Consider the following 26,897-nt stretch of genomic DNA (forward strand, 5'->3'; position numbering starts at 1 on the left):
CACGGGTTCGAGCCCTGGTCTGGGAAGATCCCACATGCCACGGAGCGACTAGGCCCGTGAGCCACAACTACTGAGCCTGCGCGTCTGGAGCCTGTGCTCCACAACAAGAGAGGCCGCGATAGTGAGAGGCCCGCGCACCGCGATGAAGAGTGGCCCCCACTTGCCGCAAGTAGAGAAAGCCCTCGCACAGAAACGAAGACCCAACACAGCCATAAATAAATAAATAAATAAATAAATAAATAAATAAATAAATAAATTAAAAAGATTAGTATTTAAAAAAAAAAAAAAAAAAAAACCCATTGAGTATATCATTGTATCAGTGGAGCCATTTAATAAAATAGATTATGCTTGAAGACAGTGTTTTTCAATCCTTGCTATTCTCATAACCTGGGAGTTTGTTTAATATGTGTGTATACATGCATGTGTGCATACACACACACACACACACACTCACACACACACACACACACCAGGGTTTCACCCCCCGTCATTCAATATCTGGAGCCAGGGCATCTGCATTTTTTGAAAGCTCTTGACCTCATCTCAAGCCAGGGTTGTCCTAAGGTGAAGGGAAAGCATTATATGGGGTTGAAATATACACCTTCCTCCAAAACAAGGATTCTGTGGCTTATATCAATAAAAAAGAAAACAGTTACTATGGAGTTAATATTAAACTGTAAAGACCTCTGTGTATCTGTGTTCTTGCATACTGAGTTCTGCCTTATTTGGCTGATATAATACACACTCTAGAAACAAAAATGGCTATGTGGTGGGGTAAAGGAGAGACATTGTTAGGGGAACAAAGTCATCAGTCAATTAAAAAAGTATATTTGCTTCAGGAGATTTAGTGTAAGATGAAACTTGCTTTTCATAACAGTCGGGGAAAATGGATTATCAATAAAAGGTGTTGGGACAACTGGCTGGCCATCTGGGGAAAAAAAACAAGTAAAATTAGATCTATAGCATACATCCAACAACAACAAAAAGTCCAGATGGATCAAAGATTTAAACATAAAATATAGATCCACAAAGTAATTAGAAGGTAACATGGGAGAAATATTTTATAATCTTGGGATAAAAAAGGACTTTCAAAATATTACAATACAAATGAAAGGCCATGGAATAAAATATATGAGAAATATGATTATATCAATATAAAAAAGTTCTGCATGACATAGATCTGAACAAATAAGCAACCAAACAAAAAACTCATAATAGCAAACAGACAAACCAGAGCCAGGGGTGGAGAGGCTTTGCAACTCATATCAGAGGCACACAGCCCGTTTTCCTTATATACAATGAGCACTTACAAATGAATGAGAAAAATGTAAAAAATTACCCTATTGGTACAAAGTAAGTGAACAGACAAAAAAGCTCATAAAATTCTCCTAAGACTATACTCAACCTCCCTCATAATAGAGGTAGTCTATTTCTTTTTTCCACTCAAATTAGCAAAGATCAAAAAATTGATAGTACCCTGCTTGGGCTAGAGTATAGGGAAGTACTAGCATATCAATGCTTCTTACCCCCATCACTGATAGAATTATAAATTTACAACCACTGTAAAGAGAAATCTTCCAATAATCTTTTAAAATTACAAATGCAAATATCTTTTGACCCTGCAACACATTCTTAGGAATTTATTGAATAGATATACTTGCATATCTGAAGAATTATTTATGTAAGTGTGAGGTTGCTCATTGTAGCACTATTAGTAATAGCCAAAGATTAAAAACACCCATATGATATTTAGTAGGTCACTGGTTAAATAATGATGCACTCAAACAACGGAATACTGTGCATGTTTAAAAGAATGAACAACTTGTAAAAACTGAAAATAAAAAGAACACTAAGATAATGTGTGAAAAAATGTGTAGAACAGTGTGTATAGAATGCTATAATTTTAAAAATAAAAACCAAAACTATGCACACACATATATATCCTTGGAAGGAAATAGAGAAACCAGTAACATTTGTTTCTTCCAGGAGGGGATCTAAATGGGGAATAGAGTGAAAAGGAGACATTTCACTATATACCTTTTGTAACTTTTGAATTTTTACCATCTAACAAATTACCTACTTAAAATTATATTAATTAAAAAGCAAAACTACTCTCTGACTCAGTTCTTAGAAAGATTTCATCTAAACTCAAATATTTGTTGTAAATTAAAACCTAAGCGATTCCAAAACTTTCATTATTATTCAGTAGGAGTTAGACATCATTAGGAATTACAGTCTACAATTTTATTAGAATACCTACGGATTTTGACAAATGTAAACAATAGAAAAAAGCAGAAACTGAGTTTTGAAAAGCACATTAGTTGGCATGAACTTTGAAAGAGAGAATAGTAGAAAAAAGAAAAAACCTAGGAAAGTAATGCAGAGACGTGCTTCTAAGGAAGCTTCTTGATTTGCAAGAGTGAGTAGTATGCTGGATCAAAGGGGCAAAGGCAGGACTGAGCCAAACAGGCTTGGATACATTTGTTTTTTGTGCCAGAATAGGAGTAGGAATCGAAGCACACCACAAGCACACAGTCAGACACAAGGGCATATGTGTAACAGCCTATTTCCTCTACCCCCTACATGTAAACACCTTTCTCCCTGAAAATGAATGAAACCATAAGATGCAGGTCAGGGGAGTACTATTAGGAAGGAAGCAAATGATTTAAGAAGATTCCTCTGAGATGATGTCTATTTATCCATAATATTGTAGGATACTGAGATCAATTATTGAAAATTCTGATAGATATTAGTTCTCAGATATTAGACAACAATATCAAATTGTTACCTAATGATCAATTATCAAAGCAGGGTCTCTCGATAGAAACTATTCCATGACTTAGGATAAGAAATTTACAGATAATACCTATAAGTCTGAAAAAAAAAAAAAAAGCCATTTTCCAAGAAAGACCTTAAAATGACTGACTAACATAGACTGCACTAGCATTTACTTATTGAGTCCAATTCCACTGGCAGCTCTGAAATGCAAAGCTGTGCCCGAGAAGACATTGTCAATGCCAGAGAGTTTGTGTGCAAAAGGGGACACCAGGGTCCCCTAGTGATTAGGCTCTTCCAGGTCATCGTGTGACTAAAGTGAGCACCAGTTAGAACTATTATAACAAGGGGTCAATGTATGACCCTTTTAATATCACATACAGCTTTAGAAGAAAGCTGGAAACCTTTATCCCAGAGGAGGGACTGAGGTGGAAATGTGATGTCTGGAATGGCTGGTGAAGGAGTTATGTTGGGATGATGGTCCTTTCAGACCTACAGCCATGCTGTGCGCCCTTGGAGATTAGCCCTAAGCTCCACACACCCAGAGACACCCACTCTGGTACCTGTGTACCAGACAAGGGGAATAGCACCTTTGTCCTAAATTCCGTGAGAAGAGCAAATAATGCTGAGTGTGCCCTGTGCGTGTATTATCACTGATACTTGGCAAAAGGATTTTGGTGTTTGAATCCTACAAGCCTCAAGTAGTGAACAATACCTCTTCCTAAATTAAAAAGCCATGGACTAGGGCTTCCCTGGTGGCGCAGTGGTTGAGAGTCCGCCTGCCAATGCAGGGGACACGGGTTCGAGCCCTGGTCCCGGAAGATCCCACATGCCGCGGAGCAGCTGGGCCCGTGAGCCACAATTACTGAGCCTGCGCGTCTGGAGCCTGTGCTCTGCAACAAGAGAGGCCGCGATAGTGAGAGGCCCGCACACCGCGATGAAGAGTGGCCCCCACTTGCCACAACTGGAGAAAGCCCTCGCACAGAAACAAAGACCCAACACAGCCATAAATAAATAAATTTTTAAAAATAAATAAATAAATAAAGCTGAAAAAAAATTTATAAAAAAAAAAAAAGCCATGGACTAATCGTACGAAGAAAACTTGCTCCCTAATATCTCGTTTATAGGAAAGCGTTCATTGTCAAGTTGATCGTTCTTTTCCCTGGTTTCTTGGAAATGCAATCATATAGGCTCAGGATTAAAGATAAAGGGGAAATAGCACCAAGTGATTGCATTCCTGTCTCCTACCTTAGGTTGATTTGGCTGAAGTGGAAGGAAAAGGTTTTGTAGGATAGTCTCCTAACTAACTAACTAACGAGATGGGCACCCTTTTGAAAGTACAAGAGACACTATTGATAATTATTCCAGAAAAACAGAAAGAACCAAGATTTAATGTCATCCTAACTTTGGGGGATTAAGTGGCAGCAGATGGTGCATCAGGATGTTAAAAACAGCTTGTACTATTGGATGCAAAAAAGCCCAACAAGCTTGCCCAGGATTCCTAGCAGCGCGGATGTCCAATCCATGGTGAAAAACAGGCTCAGGAACTGATAACTTCTTTCTATTCCTTAGTTACATCGTTATAACGGTTGTAACTCTAACTATAAATATATAGTCAAATTCAGAAGTAGTTCAGCAATGCAACTGTTCAGAATCCACGCCACTAACATAAATCCGAGTGGAAAACACATGGTGATGCCGCAAACCAGAAGACCTGGGTTCTCCTCCCTGCTGCTCCCATGATCCTGTGCAAAATGGTTAATCTCACTGTGCCTTAGTTTTCTCATCTGAGAATAAAGATAACTAAAAGTTATTGACACCAACTTTTTGCCGGGCACCCTGTGAACTGCTTTACAAACATTCTGATTTCACTCCAACAACAACCTTATGAGGAGGGTACTATTATTAACACCCCTTTATAGGTAAGGACACTGATAATCAGAGAGGTTGTGAGTCTTTCCCTATAGCACACAGCTAGTAAGTGGTAGAAGTGGGTTCAAACAAGGTTATTTGGCTCCAGAAGCACACTCTTTAACCATGTGTGCTATGTCCCACTGCCTTAGACTACTCAATCTTCCGTTTCCCTCCAGGGTTAAAGTTTTATGATCCTGAGTAAATTCTGCTATTAAGTAACACTATTGTTTAGGGAGAAAGAGACAAGAGAACAGGTTCTAATTTTTATTAAGTGCCTCTTTGCCCCATGGTGTCAAGTGTTTAATGTAGCGAATGTATTTAATTCTACAAAAGACACACAAGGCAGATGTGGCAGAAATGGGAGCTGGACCATCCAAGATTTGTCCTCTCTTTTATACTATAGAGTTGTTGCTGAGAAGATTCTGCCCAGCTAGACACTACATTTTCTGGTATATCTAATGCCTCTGGAATTAGGCATAGCCATGGGACTAGTTGTCATGGAATGTAGATGGTAGCAACGTGGGCCAATTCCTGGCCAAGTGGGTTGGAAGCTGTGTCCTTTCACCATCGCGTCTTTCTTTATTGTGAACTGAATGCATAGGGCTCCCAGGACCTAGAGGAGGGCATGGCTAGAGGCGGAAGCACTCTGGTCCCTGAATGAGACTAAGAGGAAGGAAGGGCCCGGGGGAGGAACACCCACGTCATCTGTGAAGAGTGAGAAATAAGCTTCTATTGTGTTAAGCCACTGAAAATTTGGAAATTAACTGTTATAACAGCTAGCATTACCCTAAACATCACAGATAGTGTGATCCTTATCTGTAAATTAGGAAAATGAAGCTCAGTCAGGTTAAGCAACCTGCCCAAAGTCAGCCAAATGTCAGAAGTGTTATTACTGGGGGCAGAGGTGGAGGTACTAGGCCAAGGGATGAGGTGAGATGTGCAGGACAGGGGCTGGGAGCTTACTTTAAAAAGAAAGGAAAGAAAGAAGGAAGGAAGGAAGGAAGGAAAGAAAGAAAGAAAGAAAGAAAGAAAGGAAGGAAGGAAGGAAGAAGGGAGGGTGGGAGGGAGGCAAGAAAGGAGGGAAGGAAGGAAGGAGGGAGGGAAAACTAAAGAAGGAGGCAAAAGGGACAAAAGGTTTAGATTTGAAAAGAGTGAATAGATATCACACACAATATTTGTAAATGGTCCCCTTTCTTTTGCTGATGCATATTTATACCCTTCACTGTCCCATACTGTTTTTTAAATATATATATAAACAGAATTTGATATCTGGTCATGACAAACTGAAAGCCAAGGCATTTATGTTTAAGGACTTAACTATGCTTTTGGAACTCCTGGTGTTGCCTGAGAATGCTATATGAGCTTTTGCAAATTGAGCAGAACTGTCCCAGGAAAGCACCCCACTCAAGTGAACAAAACTTCCCTCCAGCAACGCTCTGTAACTTTGGCCATCTTGGAAAACCTCAAGTGAGGTGGGAGTGATAGACAGGAATGACTCCTCATTCCTGCCATAATTGACTCCTTATACTTGTTTTAACAACCACCAACGCTGCAAAGATTGTTCTGGAATAAAATATAGAGCAAGCAGCTAATTGGTGATTCATAAATAATAAATATATAGCAAGAGTATTAGAACTAGAACAATAATATTGGCCAAACTCTTTGAATGTTTTCCAGATATAGAATTTCTCCCACTCTGGAAGAGTCTGGGTTTATCCCAAGATCTCAGGAAGATCAACGAATCAGGTTAAGCAATTCTAACTTACTAAATTTTCCAGAAAATGACAACTCTCTAATGTTATAGATACCAGAGTGGACAAAGGAGAAGTCATGGCAATGTGATTAACAAGGGAAAATAAAAAGAACTCCAGGCTTATGATAAAGTGGGTACAAGAAGTTGTACCAACCATTAGTTATATATTTAAACCCCATTAAATGAAGACATATGGGTCAAAAAGGAATATGATCTAGTATTACATTCAGTGGACTCTGAATTCAAATACTCATATCTCATTGTAGGTCAAATATATCTGTGCTATGTGGACCAAAAAAAAAATCCCCACTCTAAGTATGTGCCTTACTAAAATGTTCACTGTTCAAACAACTTTATCTGGTGAAAAAAGTTAGTCAGTCTTGAGTTCTTCATCCCACTGGTTATTATGTGCAACGCTATTTGTAACAGAAATGTTGTGAATAATTTAAATATTATAAATTTGCATGAAATAGCCCTCTCATAAATTCTTAAAATAGTCCCTAAAATAATGACTCTAATATGTTGATTTGACAACGATGCTAGAATGGCACTATTAGTAGAGTGACTCCATTTAAAAGAAATACAGGAGGAAATGATTATAAAATAATTAAAAACAAAATGATTGAAAACCCAAGGCAAACGTGGAAACCTAGGAATATCATGATGAAACCACTGTTAGGTTAGTGACAAGGGTAGTTTTTGAAAACCGTACCTTCATTTGCTAATTTCAATCCCTGTTATAAGGTACCTTACTGTTCACTGATTGAATCTTGACAAAGGGTAAATCATGTCTGCATGGAGAGTCTAGCAGCGTCCCCATACACTACTCTTTCTTTGGGATTTTTATCAAAATAGCATCAATGGCAAGGCTGTATTCCAAGCATCTCCAGAAAGGGGCAGAGACAAGTACTAAAAAGTCGCAGAAGGGTGACCTTAAGGAGCTGTATTTCTAAGTGTGGTCAATGAGGAATAAAGCCAATCAGAAGTATCTTGTTCTCAAGTGCTGTACCAAAATGGGGAAGGACTGAACCATTGCTGGACTGAACCCCAGCAATGTCTTGGGCCATCAGGAAGATAAAAATTTTCTAAATGATGAAAAAAATTAGTATTCTTTCCTACCGAACCTTAGGTTTATAAGAAAGCTGATGGACCATTTTTGACAATTAGAAATCTCATTTTAGAATTTCTGGAAAAAATTAATCTAAAACGTCACTGGCTCCCACAAAAATGTTTGATTGAGGGGCAAAAATATTACCAAAGACATGGTCAATTCAAGGTCTATGAATACCAACCAGTAACCATGGTAAAGTTTTAATTTACCAGCTAAAATGGTATAAGCAAAACAAACTTGAAATAACTGAATCAAATCCATGTTAGCACAAAGAGGACGAAGGTCACAAAATATTAGGTTCTCCTCTTGTCCTAAGACCACTTGCAGTTTTTTAAACCGTGGGTCATGACCCATGACTCAACAGTGAGTCTTGAAATAAATTTAGTGGGCTTACATTCAGCATTTAAAAGTAGTGGGTTTACAAGCAGCTTTTTAAAAGAATACAAAAATATGGAATAGAATAAAAATACCATAGAACATAGTACATAGTAGTGAAACTTAAGTGTGTGAGAGAGAGAGAGAATGCACACATCTGAGGGTCATAATGTAACATGCGGGGAGTTGAGGAATACAAAAGGTCCCTTTGCCCCTAAATCTCATTTCCTCAGTTCTATCAGAATGCCTGGAATTCGACCATAAAATATTTATTTCTCTACACCATGAATATTTGGGGGATTTCAAAAGCATCCAGTTAAAGTGGGATGTATCTGAGAAGGATAAAATCTTAAGTTCCATCAGCCAAGGCTGAAGTGACACGTCTGTGAGCAGAGGTGAACACAAGCCAAGCACCTTTGTGATAGGAGAGTTTTGCTGGAAGAGTAGATGGCAAGACCACGAGATTGTCCTGGGATTTCACGTTTTAACCTGTATCCTTTCTCTTAGCATCCGTCAATGATTCCCACACAGGGTGCTCTGGTGTTTTGGGCTAACATAAAAATCAATAAGAAGAATTTTGAATATACCCTTTTAGGGTTCTTCAGGTTTTACTGGACGGACATTCACAGACACCTTGGATAAAGGTCTCTCTTAGGGCCTTTACTTTTCACACCAGTTACATGAAAAGTATCTCAAGGAACATTTAAGTCAATGATCCCTAAACCTCATTATACATCAGGGGGTGTTTTTAAAAATGTAGATACCTGCGCCATACCCCCGGAGATTGCATTTCAAGTGGTTTGGGAACGGGGCCCAGGACCGTGATTTTACTGTGGAATTGGGTTTGAGAACCAATCATGTTCTACGATTCATATGATTCTTGAATCCACTCTTATATTTTGAACATATCTTGTTCTTTTGTTAGATAGCTATAATTTTCATGATGTTTTCACTTAAATTAAGCAGGAATCTGTCTCTCTTTAGGATCAATCCATTAGTCATTTTTTTCTACTTTGCTCTTCTTTTAGTACGCCCAACCCCCATGGATGGATTATGGGTCAACTCCCTTTACCATATGCCAGCTCTTAGTATTAGCACACACAGGCAAACAGCACAAGACATATAACATAGTAACAGTTAACACTTATTAAGTGTTCATGACCAATAATATTATTGTGGTTGTTATCATTATTACAATTAGGGAGTAAAGCAAAGATAACTGTTAATAGCAAAATCAGGGACTTCCCTGGTGGCCCAGTGGGTAAGACTCCGTGCTCCCAATGCAGAGGGCCCGGGTTTGATCCCTGGTCAGGGAACTAGGTCCCACATACATGCTGCAACTAAAGATCCCATGTGTCACAACTAAGACCTGGTGCAGCCTAAATAAATAAAGTTAAAAAAAAAAAAATACCAAAATCACCAAAGCAATTTTGCCAAGACCAAGGTCAAGAACACACTACTTCACAGAGTTGTTCAGTAAATAGTGTGTGTTGATAATCTGGAAAAAGGCAAGATGTTTGTTTGTATGTTTCACTTACCTTTTACTTCCTACAGTGTCTTATGGTCAAGTGGGAAACAAGTGCAAGAAAAGTGTCATAGGTGTGTTCAGGTAAGGCTTGGCAAAAAGGCTTCTTCGTTCATATTTAAAACAATAGCATTCTAGGTTATGGAAGAACTCTCCTTTGAATTCAAAAGCTCCTCCACAAAGTTTAAAAGGTCTCCAATAATACCTCTTCTTAGAAGATTGAATGAGAATATGTAAAGTTTAGTTCTTACAGAAGAACCACAAGGGAAAAGGTAAATTGGAAAAAAAAAAACAAACTTCTGGGAGTATGCTTCCACGTCTGCGTCTACCCCACTGGCTAACCTTAACCTTTCTGTGAGTCAGCTTACCCACACATAAAGCCGTGGAACTTCACTGTACTTTAAGAGATGTCTATCGGATTAATACAATGTGCTCTCAGGCTTGGTGCCATGCCTTGACTCCTGTGAACTCTCTATAAAGGATTATTATTATCCTGTAGATCATGTTGCACTGAATAACAATGAGTTAAACCAGATTTATCTGAACGCTAAAATAAACAATAATAAAAATGGCAATTGCAGAGTTTTGTTGTTGCTGCTATGTGGGGAATACTTGTCTAAGTACCTAAATCTTCTATTGTTAGCTTCTTTCCTATTACTGCCAAGATGAGTAAATCGGATGATAGTTTATGAATCAATACCTAAGCCTTATATTAAGTCTAATTTAATCATCATTATCATGATTAGTTGGGAAATTCACGTGTAACTATCTTAACAGTATAGACAAAAATGAAACAGCATAATCAAACAAACCTGAATTTCAAAGAATTGCTAACCTTCCATCATTACCTTGCGGAGCTAAAAAGTCATACCTTCAACTAAGGAAGTCAGGAGGGTGACGTTGGCTGCTTTCCGTCTTCCGGCTGGCAAGTTCAGGCCAAGCCTATCCAGTTTCTCCCTCAGGCAGCGACCCCCATTCTTGGATTTTGCTCTGTCCGAAAACAAACAAAAGCTAGGTTTTGAAAGTTGACATTCGGAGTAAAATGATGAGAAGACTTGACCACATGGGGTATTCAACATGGGACAGGAAACGTAAGGGCTGAGGGTTGAGGAGCGTGGTACCAGTACAGTTAGAAGACCACAGTGCCAGAAAACACCTTTTTCTTACCTTCTCAAAATGCCTCCCAAGAGTGAAGCGTTGAGGCATTCAGGTGGTGAGAGGCGTCTCTTCACCTCAGCAATGGTCACCTTGTATTTGGAAGTAGAACTGAGAAGGGACAAACGACCGGGGACAGAGCAAAACAAGTCTGTGGGGTTGACCACACAGGTGCCACCTTTGGAGGGAAAAGTATATTATATATTAGTGACTGTGTGAGCAGATAACAACATAAAACACATGAGATAAATTTACTGTCACTGCACTACATAGGATTTGGAAACACATGGCACAATTTTCCTGTACATATATCACCTGGATCATCTCAGAAAGCTGCTCTGAAGATGTCCTTTCAAATAACACTCAAGGTTTGTCTTTCAAATATCACACAGAAAATATTTGTGAGGGTATAAAAATTAAAATATTTTAGCCAAAATTAGCATCCTATGCAGTGTTGGCTGGCCCACCAAAGTTAATTTTGACATCATCCACATCAAGAAACACTTCAATTAGGTAAATACCTCAAACTCTACCAGTTAACCCACAAATGGTAGGTATTATATATCCATGGCTCTGTGTGTGTGTGGGTGTCTGTATGTGCACGCATATACAAAATGGATAGATTTTTTTTAATCCATGACTTACTATATAGACAAAAGTTTTGAAGCTCTTTTCTAAAATGTTTGAGAAGTGCCATCTCTCTCCCCTCGTCCATCTAACAACTATAGGCACCAGAGTCATTCAATCCCCAGGTACCACTAAAAATCATGTGCCCATTGCCAGAAACTCCCAACCCATGTGAGTGGATAATTGGTCAAATTTCTCTACATATGTCAGCCGTCAGGATCAACACACACAATCAAACACAGCATCAGACTTAGAACATAGTAACAGTAACACATTAAATGTTAATGGCCAATAATATTATTGTATTTGTTATTATCGTTATTACTAGTAGAGAACAAAGCAAAGTTAACTGCTGTTAGCAAAATCACTAAAGCAATTTCGCCCTGCTGGGGCTCCTGGAGCAGAAGCCTTCTGTTTCCAAGGTCCAGAAAGCCTCCTGGAGCTTCTCTCTCCTCCAGGAATAACAGAGAACATCCCCTAACCTCAGGCAGCTGAAGTAGACTTGAGGACCCAAAGCGATCATCAGTGGGGAGAGTTTCCTACTGCCGGATCCTCCCTTAACGCAAAAATCCTGAGCCAGTGTCCACGCTGCTAATACAGTGGCTGTACAGCCTCAGGATCCAAGGCTCCTCCTTGTGCACTGAACAGTCTGAGGGCAGAGCTTTGGAGGTTCAGTGGCAAGTTCAAATTCAAAGGTTGCTTTTCTGAGCATACATTGTATTTCTTCAGTTATGGGTAATCTTAAGACCCATCTCCAGAAAACGGTCAAGTTCTATGAGGGAAATGAGAAAAAGGTAGGTGGAGGAAGAAAAATGGGCAGGAGAGAGTTGTCCAATATTTTTACTCAAAGGGTAGTTCTCAACTGGCAGCATTGGCATCTCCTTGGCAGCTTGTTAGAAATGCAGACTCTCAGGCCCAACCGCAGAACTTCTGAGTCAGAATCTGCATTTGAACGAGTCCCTCGGGTGATTCATGTGCTCATTACGTTTTGAGAAGCACTGGTCTAGAACTCACCACCTGCCTTCCCTTCCTTGACTAAGCAGCTCAGATGGAGTGTTATGTCGATCAGGTCTGTGGCATTCAGATTCAGGTGTGTTTTCTAGGCACGAGGGCTAAGGAATCTGGGAGGATGTTTAAAAGGGCAAAGGGGCCCTGGACCTGGGTGCAGAGAACAGGCTAACTTTGCCCCACTCTTAAAGTGTTTCTACCCCTGTGCTTTCTGGAATTCCTCCTGCTGTCCTACAGTTATCCAAGATTCCCCTGAAAGTGCTAGGAGCCGGGTCTTTCTCCCTAAGCGTTCTGAGGCTGGAGATCACCCTGAATGCCCCCTACCCCAAAACACAGGACAGGATCCAAGCAGCCAGCTCTCTACAGACTGGAAGACGAGTCCTGTACACTTGGCTGAACTCCCAATGCAAGTGTCTGGAAACCTGCCCTCAGTTTGAAGCCTGAAAGGTCATAGTCTCAATGATCGAATTGAAATCTTCTTGGCAGTTAAACTTGTGGCCAACATAGTGAAAAAACATACAAATGCCTGCCTCAGGAGCTGGAAAAACAAATTCAACTGTGCTTCCCCACCTCACATTCTCAGAGAGAATTTTAAAACAAATAATAATAAAAATAATAATAATTTCTGCAGATTTCTGGTCTAGAAACTACCACTATACTTTCACTGATACTCTCACTTTCTACCTCTAGATGCAAAATGTATTTTAAAAGTAAACTCAAGTGACCTGTCAAAAGTGGAGATGAACAGGAAAGTAAGCTAGATATCAGTGAATCTGGGTTTTATTGTCATGTTGTAAGAATCATAACCCTGTTAGCTTTAGGACTTAGGCAATAGTGAGGTCATCTGAAGCAAAAATATTAAGAAAATAAGGGAGTTCCCTGGTGGTCCAGTGGTTAGGACTCTGAGCATCCACTGCTGGGGGCCCGGCTTCAACTCCTGGTCAGGGAACTAAGTTTCCACAAGCCACACGCACGGGCCAAAAAAAAAAAAAAGAAAGGAAATAAATAATAATGTTTTTACTCAAAATTCACACATTTTCTCCTGAAAATGGGCTTTCAACCACGGTCACTATGAATCATCAGCAAATTTATATTCTTACATAAATCTTCCTCTCTTGCATGCTAGCCTGTATACAATGGAGAACACAAGAAACTCACCCAACCGGTCTCAAGTTTATTATGAGTGTATGTGTTGTTTTCCAGGAAAGGAAAGGGCACAATTTTAGAACTTTCCTATCTTTGTTAATCTGCGGTAGGTTAAAAATCAAATTTAGGGAGTTGCAGCAGATTATAATTTTTGTAAAAGAAGGAGTTATATTGGGGTTTCTCCAACTGGAAAACTGCCCGCTTTGGGCAAAGTGAACCCCCTGTGCTGAAAGCCAGCTGCTCTCAGGGAAGTCACTGAGTCTGCCAGCTAGCCAAGGGCTCTCTGGGCCCTGGGTCTTCTCTCCTGCATCCAGGTTAGCCTTCTGGCTTATGCTCAAATAAGCATTTATTAGGTAAGTCACACAGGCTGCATATTAAGAATATGCTTTATGCACACACAAATTGCCTGGAGGATTTATTTTGTATTCAGGATTAGCCGTCAACTCTAGAGTCTTTTATTTTTTATGATGTCACAGCATCTTTAAAGGGAATTTCTGTTACTTTGATACTTGGCATTGCTGCAGCCTTGGGGAACTCTCTTGTCCTGGTTAAAGATTTGGCAACTTGTAGAGTTTACAGCAGCATGTGGGGAACCTGATATCTTTCTTCCCAGTGGTTTATTTTGTAAGGAGAAAGAAAAGAGTAATAGGTCAACATAACCAGAGTTTTGCATTTGGAATGAAGGTGGGACATCTCTAAGGGGCTCCAGACTACAGATGGCAATGATGAGATTTCAAAGAAGGAAAGTCAATGAAAGGGTCACCTGCGTCAAGCCATTTAGAGTGTTCTTCCCCAGTGCCACTAGCTGAAGTTCCTCTTGGTGCCTGTGTTGCATGTCAGCTCTTATTGAAATCATGCAATATTCCTTCTAGACCCAGCACTCCAGTTAGGGGTGTCTCTGATGCCATAGCTAGGGTCCTCATGCCGAACTTCTCTAGAGTACATCCCTTTTCCATTCGTAGTGCACAGACGCAATACTTCCATGGGATTTACTATTTTAAAAATCGACATTTGGAGATAGAGTGTCCTACTTCCAATGATGCTGCAAACTCAGATGGGTAGCTATAGTAACAGCATAAGAAATCATCTACTCAAGGTCACTTGTTAGGACGTGGCTATCATAAAAGGGATAACTTTGCCACAATTACAGTGAAAAGTCAACCAAAGCCTGTGTGGGGAACAAAACCAGCACAAAATACAGAGATGCAGATCCTCCAGCGGCCAGACTTTGTCAGATCCCGTGAGGCCAAAAAAGCACGGGGATGGGGCTGCACCCTCCTTGGCGTGCTGGGGACGATGTGGGGGAGGGAAAGAGGTAAAAGGTTGGCCAACTAGTGACCCATGCGACCTCAGGCGAGTAATTCTGGGCCTCAGTCTGCCCATCTCAAAAATGGGGACGCTCACACCTGCTCCATTTATTTCCCTTATTTATTGTGAGGAGGTACAACGGAAAACGGACGCACGCGTGCTCGGTAACCCGAGTTAAGGCCACTCAACCCTACCATTGTGTCGAGCAACTGCCGCGGCGCTGGGCGCAAGCTGCGGAGCGCGACGAGACCCGCCCACTTTTTGCGCAGCTACGGAATCGGAAAGCCAGGCGCCTACACCTGGGTCCGCTTTTCCTCTTCTCCTTCCAGGCAATTAGGGCAGAGGAAAGGGTCCGGGCCCTCTCCCAGGAACTGCGGCTCCCCTGGAACCCCTAAAGCTGCCTCTAAGCTACTCTTCCCCTCTGGGTGCCTTCCCGCCTCGGGGCAGAGCTGAGGACGGCTAGAGGCCCCGCGCGCTCCGCAGGTGCGATCAATACTTGCCGGCGGGCTTCCGGGCGCGGGCCCGTGCGCGCAGCCTCTCCAAAGCCGCAGCGCCGCCCCACTCGCCGCCGCCTCGGTGTTGACATAATTAGACCAAGTCTGGAGAGCAAAATAAATGTTCTGTTCGCCTTACAGCCAAACAGATGTTTACAATTCAAATGAAAGAAATACAAATGGCAGGGATTTTTTTTTTTTTTCTCCCCTTCTTCATCTCCAGTCATCGCTCGTTTTTTTGACACATTAAAAAATGTGTAAGTGATTACAGGGATTTCCTGTCCCTGTTTGTTCTGCGGCTGCATTTCTGTGAGGTGCGCGTTTAAATGGGGTGGGGTAGGAGCATTCTCGGCTGCTTTCTCTCTAGCCTCTCGCCCTTCTCAGTCCCTATTACCACCCCACCCCCCCGCCTCGCCCCACGTAATCCCCTCCCTCCACGCAAAGCAGATGTTAATTGTAATCAAACAGTAAAGGGATAAGGGGCCTAACTGCAATCAAATAGGCCTCGGATGCCGTATCCGCAGCTAGTTGCACTGTTTGGGGGAAGGATATGTCGTTACAGGTATTACTGGGTTACCAAGTCTGAATGCGCTTATCCAGGTTGAGATTCCACGCAGAACAAAAGAAAGGGAGGTCTGCACGGAGAGACCTACTGGTTTAAGGTAGTGGTGGGTGTGTAACGTGTGTGCAGAGAGTTATTTGGCTTTTGGTGATGTTCAAAGCAATAAAGAAATTAGAGAGACAGCAGTAGGCTATGGAAAAGTAGCTCCCCCTCCCCCTAAAATAGATTTCCAACAAACCATGCCTCTAGATCCTTTGGTACATGCATTTTATACTTCATATAAAGGAGACTGAATTCTGCATCTGCAGTATCTGTGTTTGGGGACTAAGACGGCAGGCGAAGCCCCAGGTGTATTTCTGACAATATTTTCACAGTGGATGAGCCACAGAGATGAGTTTTGGTGATTTGAGTAAAAAGAGATTCCAGGGGCTCTGACAAAAGAAGAGGAACAGGGCTTCTCACCCCTCCTCCCCCCCCACCCCTTTAATCTTACTCCTTCCAGGGGCTGCTGAAAGAGTCAAAGTCTCTCTCTAACTCCAGTTCCAAAGCCCAGGGCCCTCGCGAAACCCGAAAAAACAAAGGAAATCTCATGCTTCTGCTCAAGCCGCCTGTGGGCAACCGTGAAGGCTGCAGACGGGAAGAGTGGTCGGGTCCATCCACCCGGTTAATGGAAGACTGGGCGACTGATGGTAAGCCCCCTTTCACGGAAGCATTCTTTTTTTTTTTTTTGAAATTAAATCAGATCTGACAGTGTTTGCACCGCAGCGTAAATGCCTCCGCTGGCGTGCCAGTCACCTCTAAGCGATCTGACGCACTCCAGCTCTCTTAAAACGTGCAGAGTTCAGATCATATTAATTCCCCCAAAATGTTTTGATTCAAAGTAGTTTGTATTTTGTGTAGCCACGGGCAATCCAGTAAGCGCTCCTGCCTGCCCGTGGCCGGGTCCGCTCCCTCTCCGCGTGGCCCAGAGGCTATGGCGGTATTTAAGCTTCTGAAATTAGCCTGGGGCTGCAAGGCAGAGTGATCACAAAGCGAAACAAGGGCGCTTCCCCTCTTCACTTTTTTCTTCCTTTTTTTTTTTTTTTTTTTTTGAGTTTGCCATCCCGATCTAACAAAAAAAGACCAGGGCCAAAATGTCACTTTCCACCCAAATATGAAAAAGCTGCGTCTTCTCATCTCATCTCCAGCCTCTTCTGAAAGCCATGGGCCAACTGAACCCCTACTCCTGCATTTCCAACCTGGATCCTCTCATTATTAGTTTCATCATCATCATCGTCGTCATCAACATTGTTCTCCTACTGTTAAATTCTCAGAGCGAGAAATGAAAGGGACGAGCATCTGACAAAGGGGAAGGGGCCATAAGGGAGCCTCAGAAGATTCAAGGGGGAAAGAAGAGTGGGTTTTCCTTTCTTTTTCTTCTTCTTCTCCTTTTTTTTTTTTTTTTTTAATGATTAAAAACACAGACGACTCCTGTAAATAGAAGCCTCATTTCTTCAAGAGATGCCTTTTGAAACCCAGTATCTGAATATTCAACGAAGGCAAAGCTCCACTCTGTACGTACAACATTAATATGATCTCTGCAGAATTTGCTACTCAGAAATATTAACATATCAAAGCCAGTGCCGGAGGCGAGAGAAGCTATCGATACGCGAGCACAGGGTAAAGTAAAGATTATTGGTTCTGATGGTTGGAGTGGCGGAGCTGCGGGCAAAATCGCGCACACCATTAACCGAGAGTGAGCGCTCGGGGAGCTGCACCTCCGACGCGGTGGCAAATATTTTATCTAGGTGGTAATTACCTCGCCGCTGCCCCTCTTCCGCGTTCTTTGGCTATAGGGCTTCATTATAGGCAAAAACAGTGTAACTGCCACTTACCAGAGTGAGTCAGGGAAATGGTATTTTGTTCTTTGCAAACAGAAGTGGCCAAATTTAAAGAACCGAGACACACACCTCCCCCCGACAAGCACACATACCACACTGCAAACAGGACAGCCTCTCCCTGGTGAATTCGTGTAGGGCATTTAGGGCACTGTCTTTTTTTCTAAAAGAGCATCCAGGGGTCTTGAGAAGTGAAATCTATGTTTTTCCTCCCACAGTAAATTCTGGAAATCATTAGAAATGTAAGTTCATCCGAGAGCTCAGCAGGAGAGGAAAAATGGCAAAAAGTTTTGCTTTTCAAGAAATCATGTTTCATATGGTGAGTCACCTGTAAAGCATGGATTAGACGAGAAACAGACTTTTCCATCTGAGCTATTGCACAATATGGCGACATAGCAGAGCGCCTGAGTTAAAGCCCTCCCGATTTTTGATGAACAAAGGTGACTCGAGCTATTGATGTTAGAATCCTGTGTGCTACCAGTGACAATAGAGAGAAGGGACTTCCTTAGCGTTTCTTCAAAAACGGGGAGTCCTGAGATGAAGGAGCTGGGCAGGCGGCAGGACAAACATCACTTTTTAATGCAAGACTTCCTTGCTATCCATTTGCAAATTGCCATGAACATTGATCCTTTCAGAGTAAACGGGCACACAGAGACACACACCCTGGTCTCCGAGGCTCAACTAAATTAATTGGCCTTTCTCTAAGACACGTGGAGATGGAAAAAACTCAGCAGCTAAATTCTGAATTCCTTTGCATGGAGGGGGGAAGGATTAGGCTCTAGTCAAACAATACAGACGTAAACCCCAAGTTACCTCCCCCCTCTCCTTGGAGCCACGCTGTTCTTCTAAAAGATCAATGTTTGGTTTAAAATAAATTCGGCTCCTATTTTTAGGTGAATGACACCGAATTCTACAAGAGCAATCAAACGTCACCTAAGGAAGACCATTTCCGTGGCCCTGAGAGGATAGGAACGCAGTTCCCATCGTGTAGTGACTGGAGAGCGTTGGCCTTTCTTGGGCGGGTGGTGAGGGCTATCCCCTAAATCTCTTTCCGAAAATTCAACTGATTGCACAGCCGCCTCCCTTCCAGCTCTCCGCCTCTGCCTCAAATAATTCTCACCCCCTGCCAGCTATTGTACGATCGGAGGTAATTGCCAAGCCTTTGAGAAGGTGATGTTGGAGCAAGTGCGGAACTGAACGCAGAAACGCAGTAGCGCGAGCCGGGCTCTGGGAGTAGGCGGCTCCGGGCTCTAATTAGTGGCGCTGTCCTTCAGCACCACGGACATCTCCGCGCGCCCTGAGTGCTTGGCCTCACCTTTAGTGTGACCACCCCAACGGACCCAGATCAGCACATCACCTGGTCCCTCTTTCATTGTGTATTTTAATCCCTCTCTCCAATAATATGTATATTTTATTTCAATTTTCACTAGTCTGGGCCTATTTCATGTCATTACAAAATGGCTGAGTATTGGCCTGGCTGACAAGCTTAATATGGCTCATTTAAAAAAATATCTGTGGAACAACACTAGCAGTTTAAAAAAAAATAATTTTCAAATCGCCATAGGGTGAAACAACAGATTTAAATAGCCATTTTCCATTTAATGGAAGTTCCAAATATCCACTCTGACAATAGTCAGTTTCCCAAAGGAAAACACTCTGTTTTCTTCCCACCTCAATTTAAATGGAGTTTCACATTGGACACTGGGTTGTAAAACCTGCAGTTTAAACATGAAATAATCCATTGCTTCCTATAGATGCCTTTCTTTCTTTGGAAAAGCACTGGAGTCTTTTAACAAGCTTTGAAAGGTATGGAGAGGGACAGAAGGACATTTATTTGGTGCCATCAGAAGTGACTCAGTTTTTAGTGGTTCGGTTACTAGAGACAACTGCGGCCCTGGAGCTGGAATTAGTCCTAGTGAATAGGCCACATCTTATTAATTCGTATGAAGTTGGGATAACAGCTGGTCCGCCTTGCCTTGTGTGCTCCTCGGGTTACTCAGCTTGCTAGGAAAATAAGCTTCAGAGGCTCTGGGTACAGTGAAGTGGGGAAGCCAGCAAAATTGGCACTGCCTTGAGGCCCTTAAAATGTCATAGTTCAAAACCTTTTGTCAAAATGGAATATTTGAGATGCAGCCCCCCATCAGTGTCTGAGCCAAAATCAACAGCTCTCCACTCTTGCCTTCCCCCCACCTTCCAATTCCATGGGTAACTCTGGATTCAGATGTTTCCCTCAACAGATGGGAACAAGAAAGCTTTATCCGGTACAGTTAACACCACCTCCTCCCCTCACCCTCCCTTAAAGAAAGAAATGTTCTGGACACTTAGAAAAATGAGGGCAGCTACAGTATTGGTGTTTCATTAGCCTTCCCTGAAGCCCAATGAATTTAACCTTTCAAAGCCTCAAGCTAACACCATTACCTCAAACACCCAGGCTGTGGCTGGCACATTTAGGGCTAAAAGAGACCAGAAATTCTGCTCGAGGATGTGGTGATGGGGAAAGGGAGTGTGAGAAGGATTTTTTCCCTTTTTTTTTTTTTTTGCCTCTAACTTTGGTTCTGTCACTGCTCCATTGAGGAAGAGCAAATCTCTTCTATCACGGTCTTTTGGACACAGGCTGGTTCAAGCCTCAGTGGAGGAAGGGAAGCTTTTTAATGTGGTATGCCTGTGTGGGACAAGAGTAATTGACCAAGAGTCATTGTTTTCTTTATCATCAGATGGGGCTCTGATGTTTAAAAGCATCACTGGACTTTCAAGACAAAGTAACAGATGAGAGAAGAATGTTTAGTTTTAATATGTGGTTACTTACCTCTTCTTATCACTCCACCTTGGCCATTGAGAACGAGCCCACACTGGGCTTCCACAGAGCCCTTGATAAAACAAAAAGAAAGAAAATCACTCATATAGCTACTAATAGATACATTAGTTAAGTCTTTCAACCTGTCCCACCCCGAACCCCATCTCCCCATAACCCCATAGTAGACATTTAAATGCAACCATTGAGCTGAAGCAAGTTTGGTAGCACACACAATTTTAAGGGGGAAAAGTGCCAGAAAAACCACAATCTAAAAGTTGTATAAATTTTAAGGTATGCATTTTACAGCACCATACAATATTACACTTCAAAGCACAGGAGTGCCTTTTATCTTGGCATAAGAGAATGAGAAACCCTTTGAGTCCCCATCAAGGCACATAGCATATATATAGACAGTTTCCACGGCACTTTCTGCGCGGAGCAAATTACACCAGAAGTGTCAAGTCTGGCACTGTGGGTTTCTTGGGACCTCATAGGAGCTATTTCAAGTGCAGGATGCAAGATATCTTAGGAGGGTTCTGTTTTACCCCAGATGTAGCAGCATCCTATCATGCTACCCAAAGTGTGTCTTATGGAGGAAACACCTTCAGGGTCACTCACTGTAGATCTTCAGCCTCCTAATGGATTGAGGGATCATTTGAGCTGGGAAGGAGGAAAAGGTCTGCTGATTTTTGATTAAGAAAAAGAAAAATTTCTCTCTCTCTGTCTTCTTTCTTTTTTCTGAGTCGAAATGTGTTAAAGGCTCATTTTCCTTTACAAACAAACGAGGTATTGGACTTGAAAGAGGCCTTGAAGGGTGTTAACCTACCCAACAGCCCGTGAAGAGTTAAGTAAATGCGGAGAGAGTCGGTGCATAATAAAAACCCACTTTACAAAACAACCTTTACAGCCCTGGCTCCCTTTCGCTTCCCCATTTTCACCATATTGAGGCAGGCCTGTAAGACCCCCCTTTTCAACCTACTCACGAGTTCTTTCTTATTTTAACTGTTCTGCCTTAAAGTGATTATCAAATCAATATGAAAAAAAAAAAGTTGGAGACTGAGCATAAATTAAAGCGGTGATGGGAAAAGGTGTGACAGTTTCCTTTGTTGGCCATAGCAAATCTTTTTAGGGGACTCAAAGATGGAACTGAAGCCACAAGACTGTTTGCATCTGTTAGGCAGACTTAGACCGCCCTCCAAACCATTGGACTTTCACTTAAAATTCTGTGCAGGGAAAAGTATATTTACATTTGTTGCATTTGAAATGAGGCATATGCTGATGAATGTTTTAAAAAGGAAGAAATAAAAGGAGAGAGACGGGTTTCTCCCACACACCCCCTCCCCATTTCTCTTTTTAAAAGTAGCTATGACTCTTTTTCTTTTTCTTTTTCATTCTGACAACTAAGTCCAGGAGGAGTGGAAGAAAATAACTTGCCAGACTTACAACTTGCTTCTATATCTATATCAAAAATGTATATACACACTTCTGTAGACAGAGATACATAAATATATCATATACCATTCTCCTCTATTTCTTCTAGTGTCTTGGAGTGTTTCTCTCATGATGAATTTTCCCTCAGTATGAGCAAAAAATGGCAAAAAGGAGGTTAAGAATGTTAAAAGACATAGGACGAAAGTAAAGTTTTCAAAATATCTGAAATGGAAAAGGTAGAGGCCGGAAGTTCTCCAAGGAAGTGAATCACTTTCCCTCCCGGTCTCTGGCGCACCGTTAAGATGTTTATTTTCTTAGAGGAAATGAATCTTTGTCTCTTCACTTAACAAACTTTTCCCCCTCATAAGTAAAACATGTTGTTTGGTCGGATGACATTGCATAAATGACCAGTTGAATGGCACTAAGTCGAAAATTGGATAAACTACGGTGTTCTTTTGCATGGGATTCGCTCTTTGTCTCGTGCTTGCAAATGTTCTAATCCCCTCTTTTGAAAAATGCCCGGCTTTGTGCCTAGCACAGAAAAAAAATTTGTACAGATACAAAAAAATCAGCGGCAGACGTGGCTATTAAAAGGAGTAAATAGGTTTTAGTTGAGCTAAGCATTGAATGGCAGATTTTTTTCCTCTTGAGACATAAGGAGATCCTTGTGAAAAATGTAAAAATGCCCTGAGCGTATAAAATCATTTTGTGAATGTAAATGTAGAAAGTCAAGGTTTATGGAGCCAAATCTTTTTTCTCGTACACCGATTTTGTGGCTTGGGCTCTTTGTTGGGACTGTAAGGGCTTTCACTTTAATTTTAAAATAATCCCTTGCTCAGAGGTAAGTGAGGGGGAAAGATTTTCTGTGCGCAACGGGGGATCTCTTATGTCTCCAACTTGTGCTCTTCCAGTATCTCTCCTTTCATTTTGGGGACCTTGGAGAAAGTGGCCAGCTTCGTGTGGACTCGCAGGCAGAGCTGTACTTTCAGCCAAAAGAATCCACAAATTCGTGTCTTCTGGGTTCTGTTTGGGACATGTGTGGACTTATTTGTTTGAAATGTGGCTGTGACAGTATGTCTGCATAATCATATATTCTATTGTTGGCAAACAATGTGCAAAAATACATTAGGAGAGAAAGTGGGAGAGATCATTTGATTGAGTCATGGCCTTCACCATATCTGAATCCCTTCCTTCCTTCCTTCTTTCCTTCCTTCCTTCCTTCCTCTCTTTCTCCCTTTATTACTTTCTCCCTCCCTACCTTTTCTCCTTTCTTCATCCCTTCCTATTCATTTTCTCTCCCCTCCCTCTCTTCCCTTGTTTCCTTTCCTTCTTTTTAAGGAGTTGCATCTTTTGTAAAAATTAATGGCCTGGAGAGTAAAAACAAAGTTGTGAATCGTTCAGCCAGGTGACGGGATTGGGTGCTCCTCAGGCAGCGGGAATCAGGCTCAAGCCCACACCCCGGCCAACTGCGTTGTGCAGAGCCTTTCTTTGGGGTAAATTTTTGAGGCTTACATTTGCGATTCTTCACTCTCCACAACAATCTAGGATATTTGGTGAAATTTTCGCTGGCGCTCAGGGTCCCCCAAATGTTCTGAGAACAAACCAGCCCCCCCCCCTATTCATAGTAAGCGCCCCACAAGCTCAGTCTGGGACAAATGCCTGGAACACGCGGGTAGACGCAGCAAAGCGCCGAGACTGAGGGTGCGATGGGTCATCAACTTATCGAGTCTTACTCTGAGTCCAGTTGGCTCAACCCCAGCCTACGTGATCTCCCCCATCCCGTGCCTCCGGGACAGAAACGTGGATTCACAAAAGACCTCAGCGCAGACCGCCGGGAAAGTGGTGGGGGGGGGCCCGCAGCTAGCTGGACTCCCGAGCGTCCAGGTGAAATGCCTGCTCCAATGAGAGGGACAGAGTGGCACGCGCCTCCTTTAATTGTTTTGATAACTTTCCCTAAGTGGTGTGTGTGTGTGTGCGTGTGCGTGTGCGTGTGTGTGTGTGAGTGAGAGAGAGAGAGAGAGGTGGTGGCGCGGGGAGACGGCTTACAGTCGGATTATTAACGGCGCGGGAGGGGGAGGGAGAGGAGGGGAGGGCGCAGATCCGCCGCATGCTTATTTACCTGCAAGTCGTCGGCTCCCGCGGCGGCCAGCCCCAGGCTGGGCCCGGGCAGGAGTCTTTGATCTGGGTGCATTCCATACTGAGAGCCATGGCTCATGAGAGACAGGTCGTGGCGGCGGTAGGCATCGAGGCAGCCCAGCTCCCGCCTCTGTTCATCCAGGCAGGACGACTTGAGCGCCCGCGCATTGTGCAGGTTAATAAAGTCGGTGGGCTCCCCGTGGTGGATCTGCTGGTAGTACTGCTGCGAGTGGTGGAGCGAGTTCAGAGAGTAGGCGTCGGGAGTGACGGCCGGGTGGCTGTGCTGAAACTCGTAATGGAAGGACTGGTGGTGCAGCGGGGTGTACTGGTGGTTAGTGGAGAAGTAAGGGGACGCAAACTCGGTGCCGGTGGTGGAGTAAGTTAGAGGGGAGGAGGAGGAATAGGCGACAGTGGAATTGGCTACGGACTCCAGACAGCCGAGCTGCATCAAACGGTAGCTGTTTGATCCGTCGTGACGTATCTGGAAGGAAGAGGGGGAAAAGGGAGAGCAGAAAAACTTGAGGTTTGTCATTTTGCAACCGAGGCGCGGCTCTCTCGGAGCCGGGAGCTTTCTCTGGCTCTCCGAGGGGCGCGGGCGCGCAGGGCTCGTGCCGAGCCGCAGCCGGGCTGCGCGCCTTCGCCAGGGAGCCTGGGCGAGCAGGCGGACTGGGGGTGGGCGGCCTTGTCCTCACAGTCGAGAGCTCGGAAAAAACATCCCCCACCCTATATAGGTGCGGGTGACACACACACACACACACACGCGCGCGCGCACACACACACACACACGCACACAGCCCCTGCCCAACTTGCGCAGGGAGCCGGGCCCCGGGAGCCAGGTTTGCCACTGACTCCGGGGCGGCGGGGAGCAGACCGAGGGCGTCCAGACGCGCAGCGCCTCGACACTCCAGCCCGCTGCCAACGACTAGATGCCGCGGCTGTCCACGCTGGGATGTTCTGCCAGAGCTGCCCAAAATCTTTATCTATATATTTTTTAAAAAATCCAGTCTGTGCAAATCGCCCAACTTGCTCATTTTCTTAACCATTTGGGGCAGGGAATCCGACCCCCCCTTTCTGCTTTAGTCTCCTAGAATAAGCCCATTCCAAAAGGGGTGCGTGTTCCCCACCCCATCAATCTCTTTGCGTTTCCGAGTATCTTTTTTCCCATCTCTATCTCTTTCTCCTCACCCCCTCCTCCCTTTCTTTATTATTAGGATTATGTTTTTCCCCCTCATTATGCCAAATGTTTCTTAACGTGGCAGAGAGTTGCCCTTCCTGGCGACAGATGTCATAACGAACTTTCTCCCTTTTCCTTCCTTAACTTCCCCCGAAAGCCAGATTATAATTAAACGTAACGGTCCGATATAAATTAGAGACAGGGGAAGCTGCCACTGCCGCCGCCACGCCGCCGCCGCCACACACACGCGCGCTCAAAAAAAAAAAAAAAGTAATAATACCTCGGCATCGTGGACTAGTCCCGGAAAGGTAGTTGACATGTTGGGTTTCTCCGAAAGCTTACGATGCAGTTTCCCCCTCCAAAAAAAGAATCGGGAAAAAAAAATCCAAACTTCTTGTATTTTCCAATTTTTTTTTAAAGGAAAAAAAAATGTTCTATAGATAGAGATCTAAATTGCAATGGCTTTGCCCGGATCAGATAGCTCCTTGCCTCGTACCCACTTAAAAACCTGTAGGAACAAAATTTTCCCTCTGCACAAAAGCAGCTCCCTGGAACAGATTTTGTACTTGCTGAGTATTTCTTTGGCTGATGTCGTAGGTCCCTTGGTAATATAGAAGTTTTGAAAATTAAGCATCAGCACTGAGAACTGGGAGGACAATGGGCAGAAGAGATTTATCCCAGGAGACAAGGAATAAATATTGTATCTTCGCCTAATAAGGAACTGGAGGTTCTTTCAACATTTTTATCCATTTTTTCCAACCTTTATCATGCTTTTCTATACCGACTGAGGTGGGGACTTGTCTCTGCAGAGAGCATTTGCACACATTTTATTGTGAAGATAAAGATCTAGCCCCGATGTGTGTATATTAGAGATAGAAATATATATTAATGAAAGCTTCCTTTTACACAAGTAAGTGTTCATGCCTATTGGTTCCACTCTCTGGATGCTGAAAGCTGCTTTTTCCAACGAGCACCCAAATCAGTTTCACCCAGACTTGGGGTATCTGCCTTTTGCCCAAGTGGGAACAATACTCCTCTTTCCATATTTCCATGAATTTGGGTTCTTTTCCCTTTTTTGAAAGGCAACACCTGGCAGTAGCTTACACTTTCAGCAGCTTTAAAACAAATAGCCATGATGGACAGTCCCAAGTTTCCATCATAAAGAAATAGTGTAACTGGCACTATATTTAAGAAAAATATAAGAGAATAAAGACTTGTGACAAGATTCTACATTTAGGTGAAATGTTGTCTTCCACTCCTCAACCCAACCCATTTTCCCCCTCTTTTTGTGTTTTCCTACTTCCTTTTCGAAAAAACTGCTGAATGGGGGGCGGTGGGGGGGGGGTGTTGTATGGACCATTTAGCAGGGGCGCCAGGTATTTGAATACCATTACCCCCCCAAACCCTTAAATGTTTGAAAGTAATATTTTACAAAGAGAGAGCATGGAGGAGGCAGTGCACACTTATCTCTGTCTCCTCGGTGGATTTCTCGACTTCCAAACAGTATTTGAGCTTTACTTCATTCAAAATTCATCTTCCCGCATCAAGTGGTCTAGCGCCTAGAGCGGGTAGCAGTGGCTACAGGCCCGCAATACTGAGGCTCTGCTGAGTCCGCTCACCAACCCTGCCTACCTCCTAAGAACCGGCTGGCCCCAGACTCATCTCAGAGATAGAAGGGGTAATTTCGTCTTAATTGCCATTTCATTTGGTTAGCTTTTAAGTGTTTAAGCTG

At 42.9% G+C, this 26,897-nt stretch overlaps 1 protein-coding gene across 1 annotated transcript in view; it reads right to left on the reverse strand.

Annotated features, from left to right (window-relative positions):
* The window catches only part of TFAP2D (transcription factor AP-2 delta), a 52,443-nt gene extending 26,959 nt beyond the window's left edge, over window positions 1–25,484 (reverse strand). The window contains exons 1-5 of the mRNA XM_059937430.1: window positions 25,446–25,484; window positions 23,975–24,472; window positions 20,437–20,497; window positions 10,621–10,786; window positions 10,325–10,443 (exon numbers count right to left, since the gene is read on the reverse strand). Coding sequence (XP_059793413.1) covers window positions 10,325–10,443; window positions 10,621–10,786; window positions 20,437–20,497; window positions 23,975–24,472; window positions 25,446–25,484 — 883 coding nt within the window. The remainder of the gene's footprint in view (window positions 1–10,324; window positions 10,444–10,620; window positions 10,787–20,436; window positions 20,498–23,974; window positions 24,473–25,445) is intronic.
* Between the last annotated feature and the right edge of the window lie 1,413 nt (window positions 25,485–26,897).

Source organism: Balaenoptera ricei, chromosome 11 (genome assembly GCF_028023285.1).
Source record: "Balaenoptera ricei isolate mBalRic1 chromosome 11, mBalRic1.hap2, whole genome shotgun sequence".
NCBI lineage: Eukaryota > Metazoa > Chordata > Mammalia > Artiodactyla > Balaenopteridae > Balaenoptera > Balaenoptera ricei.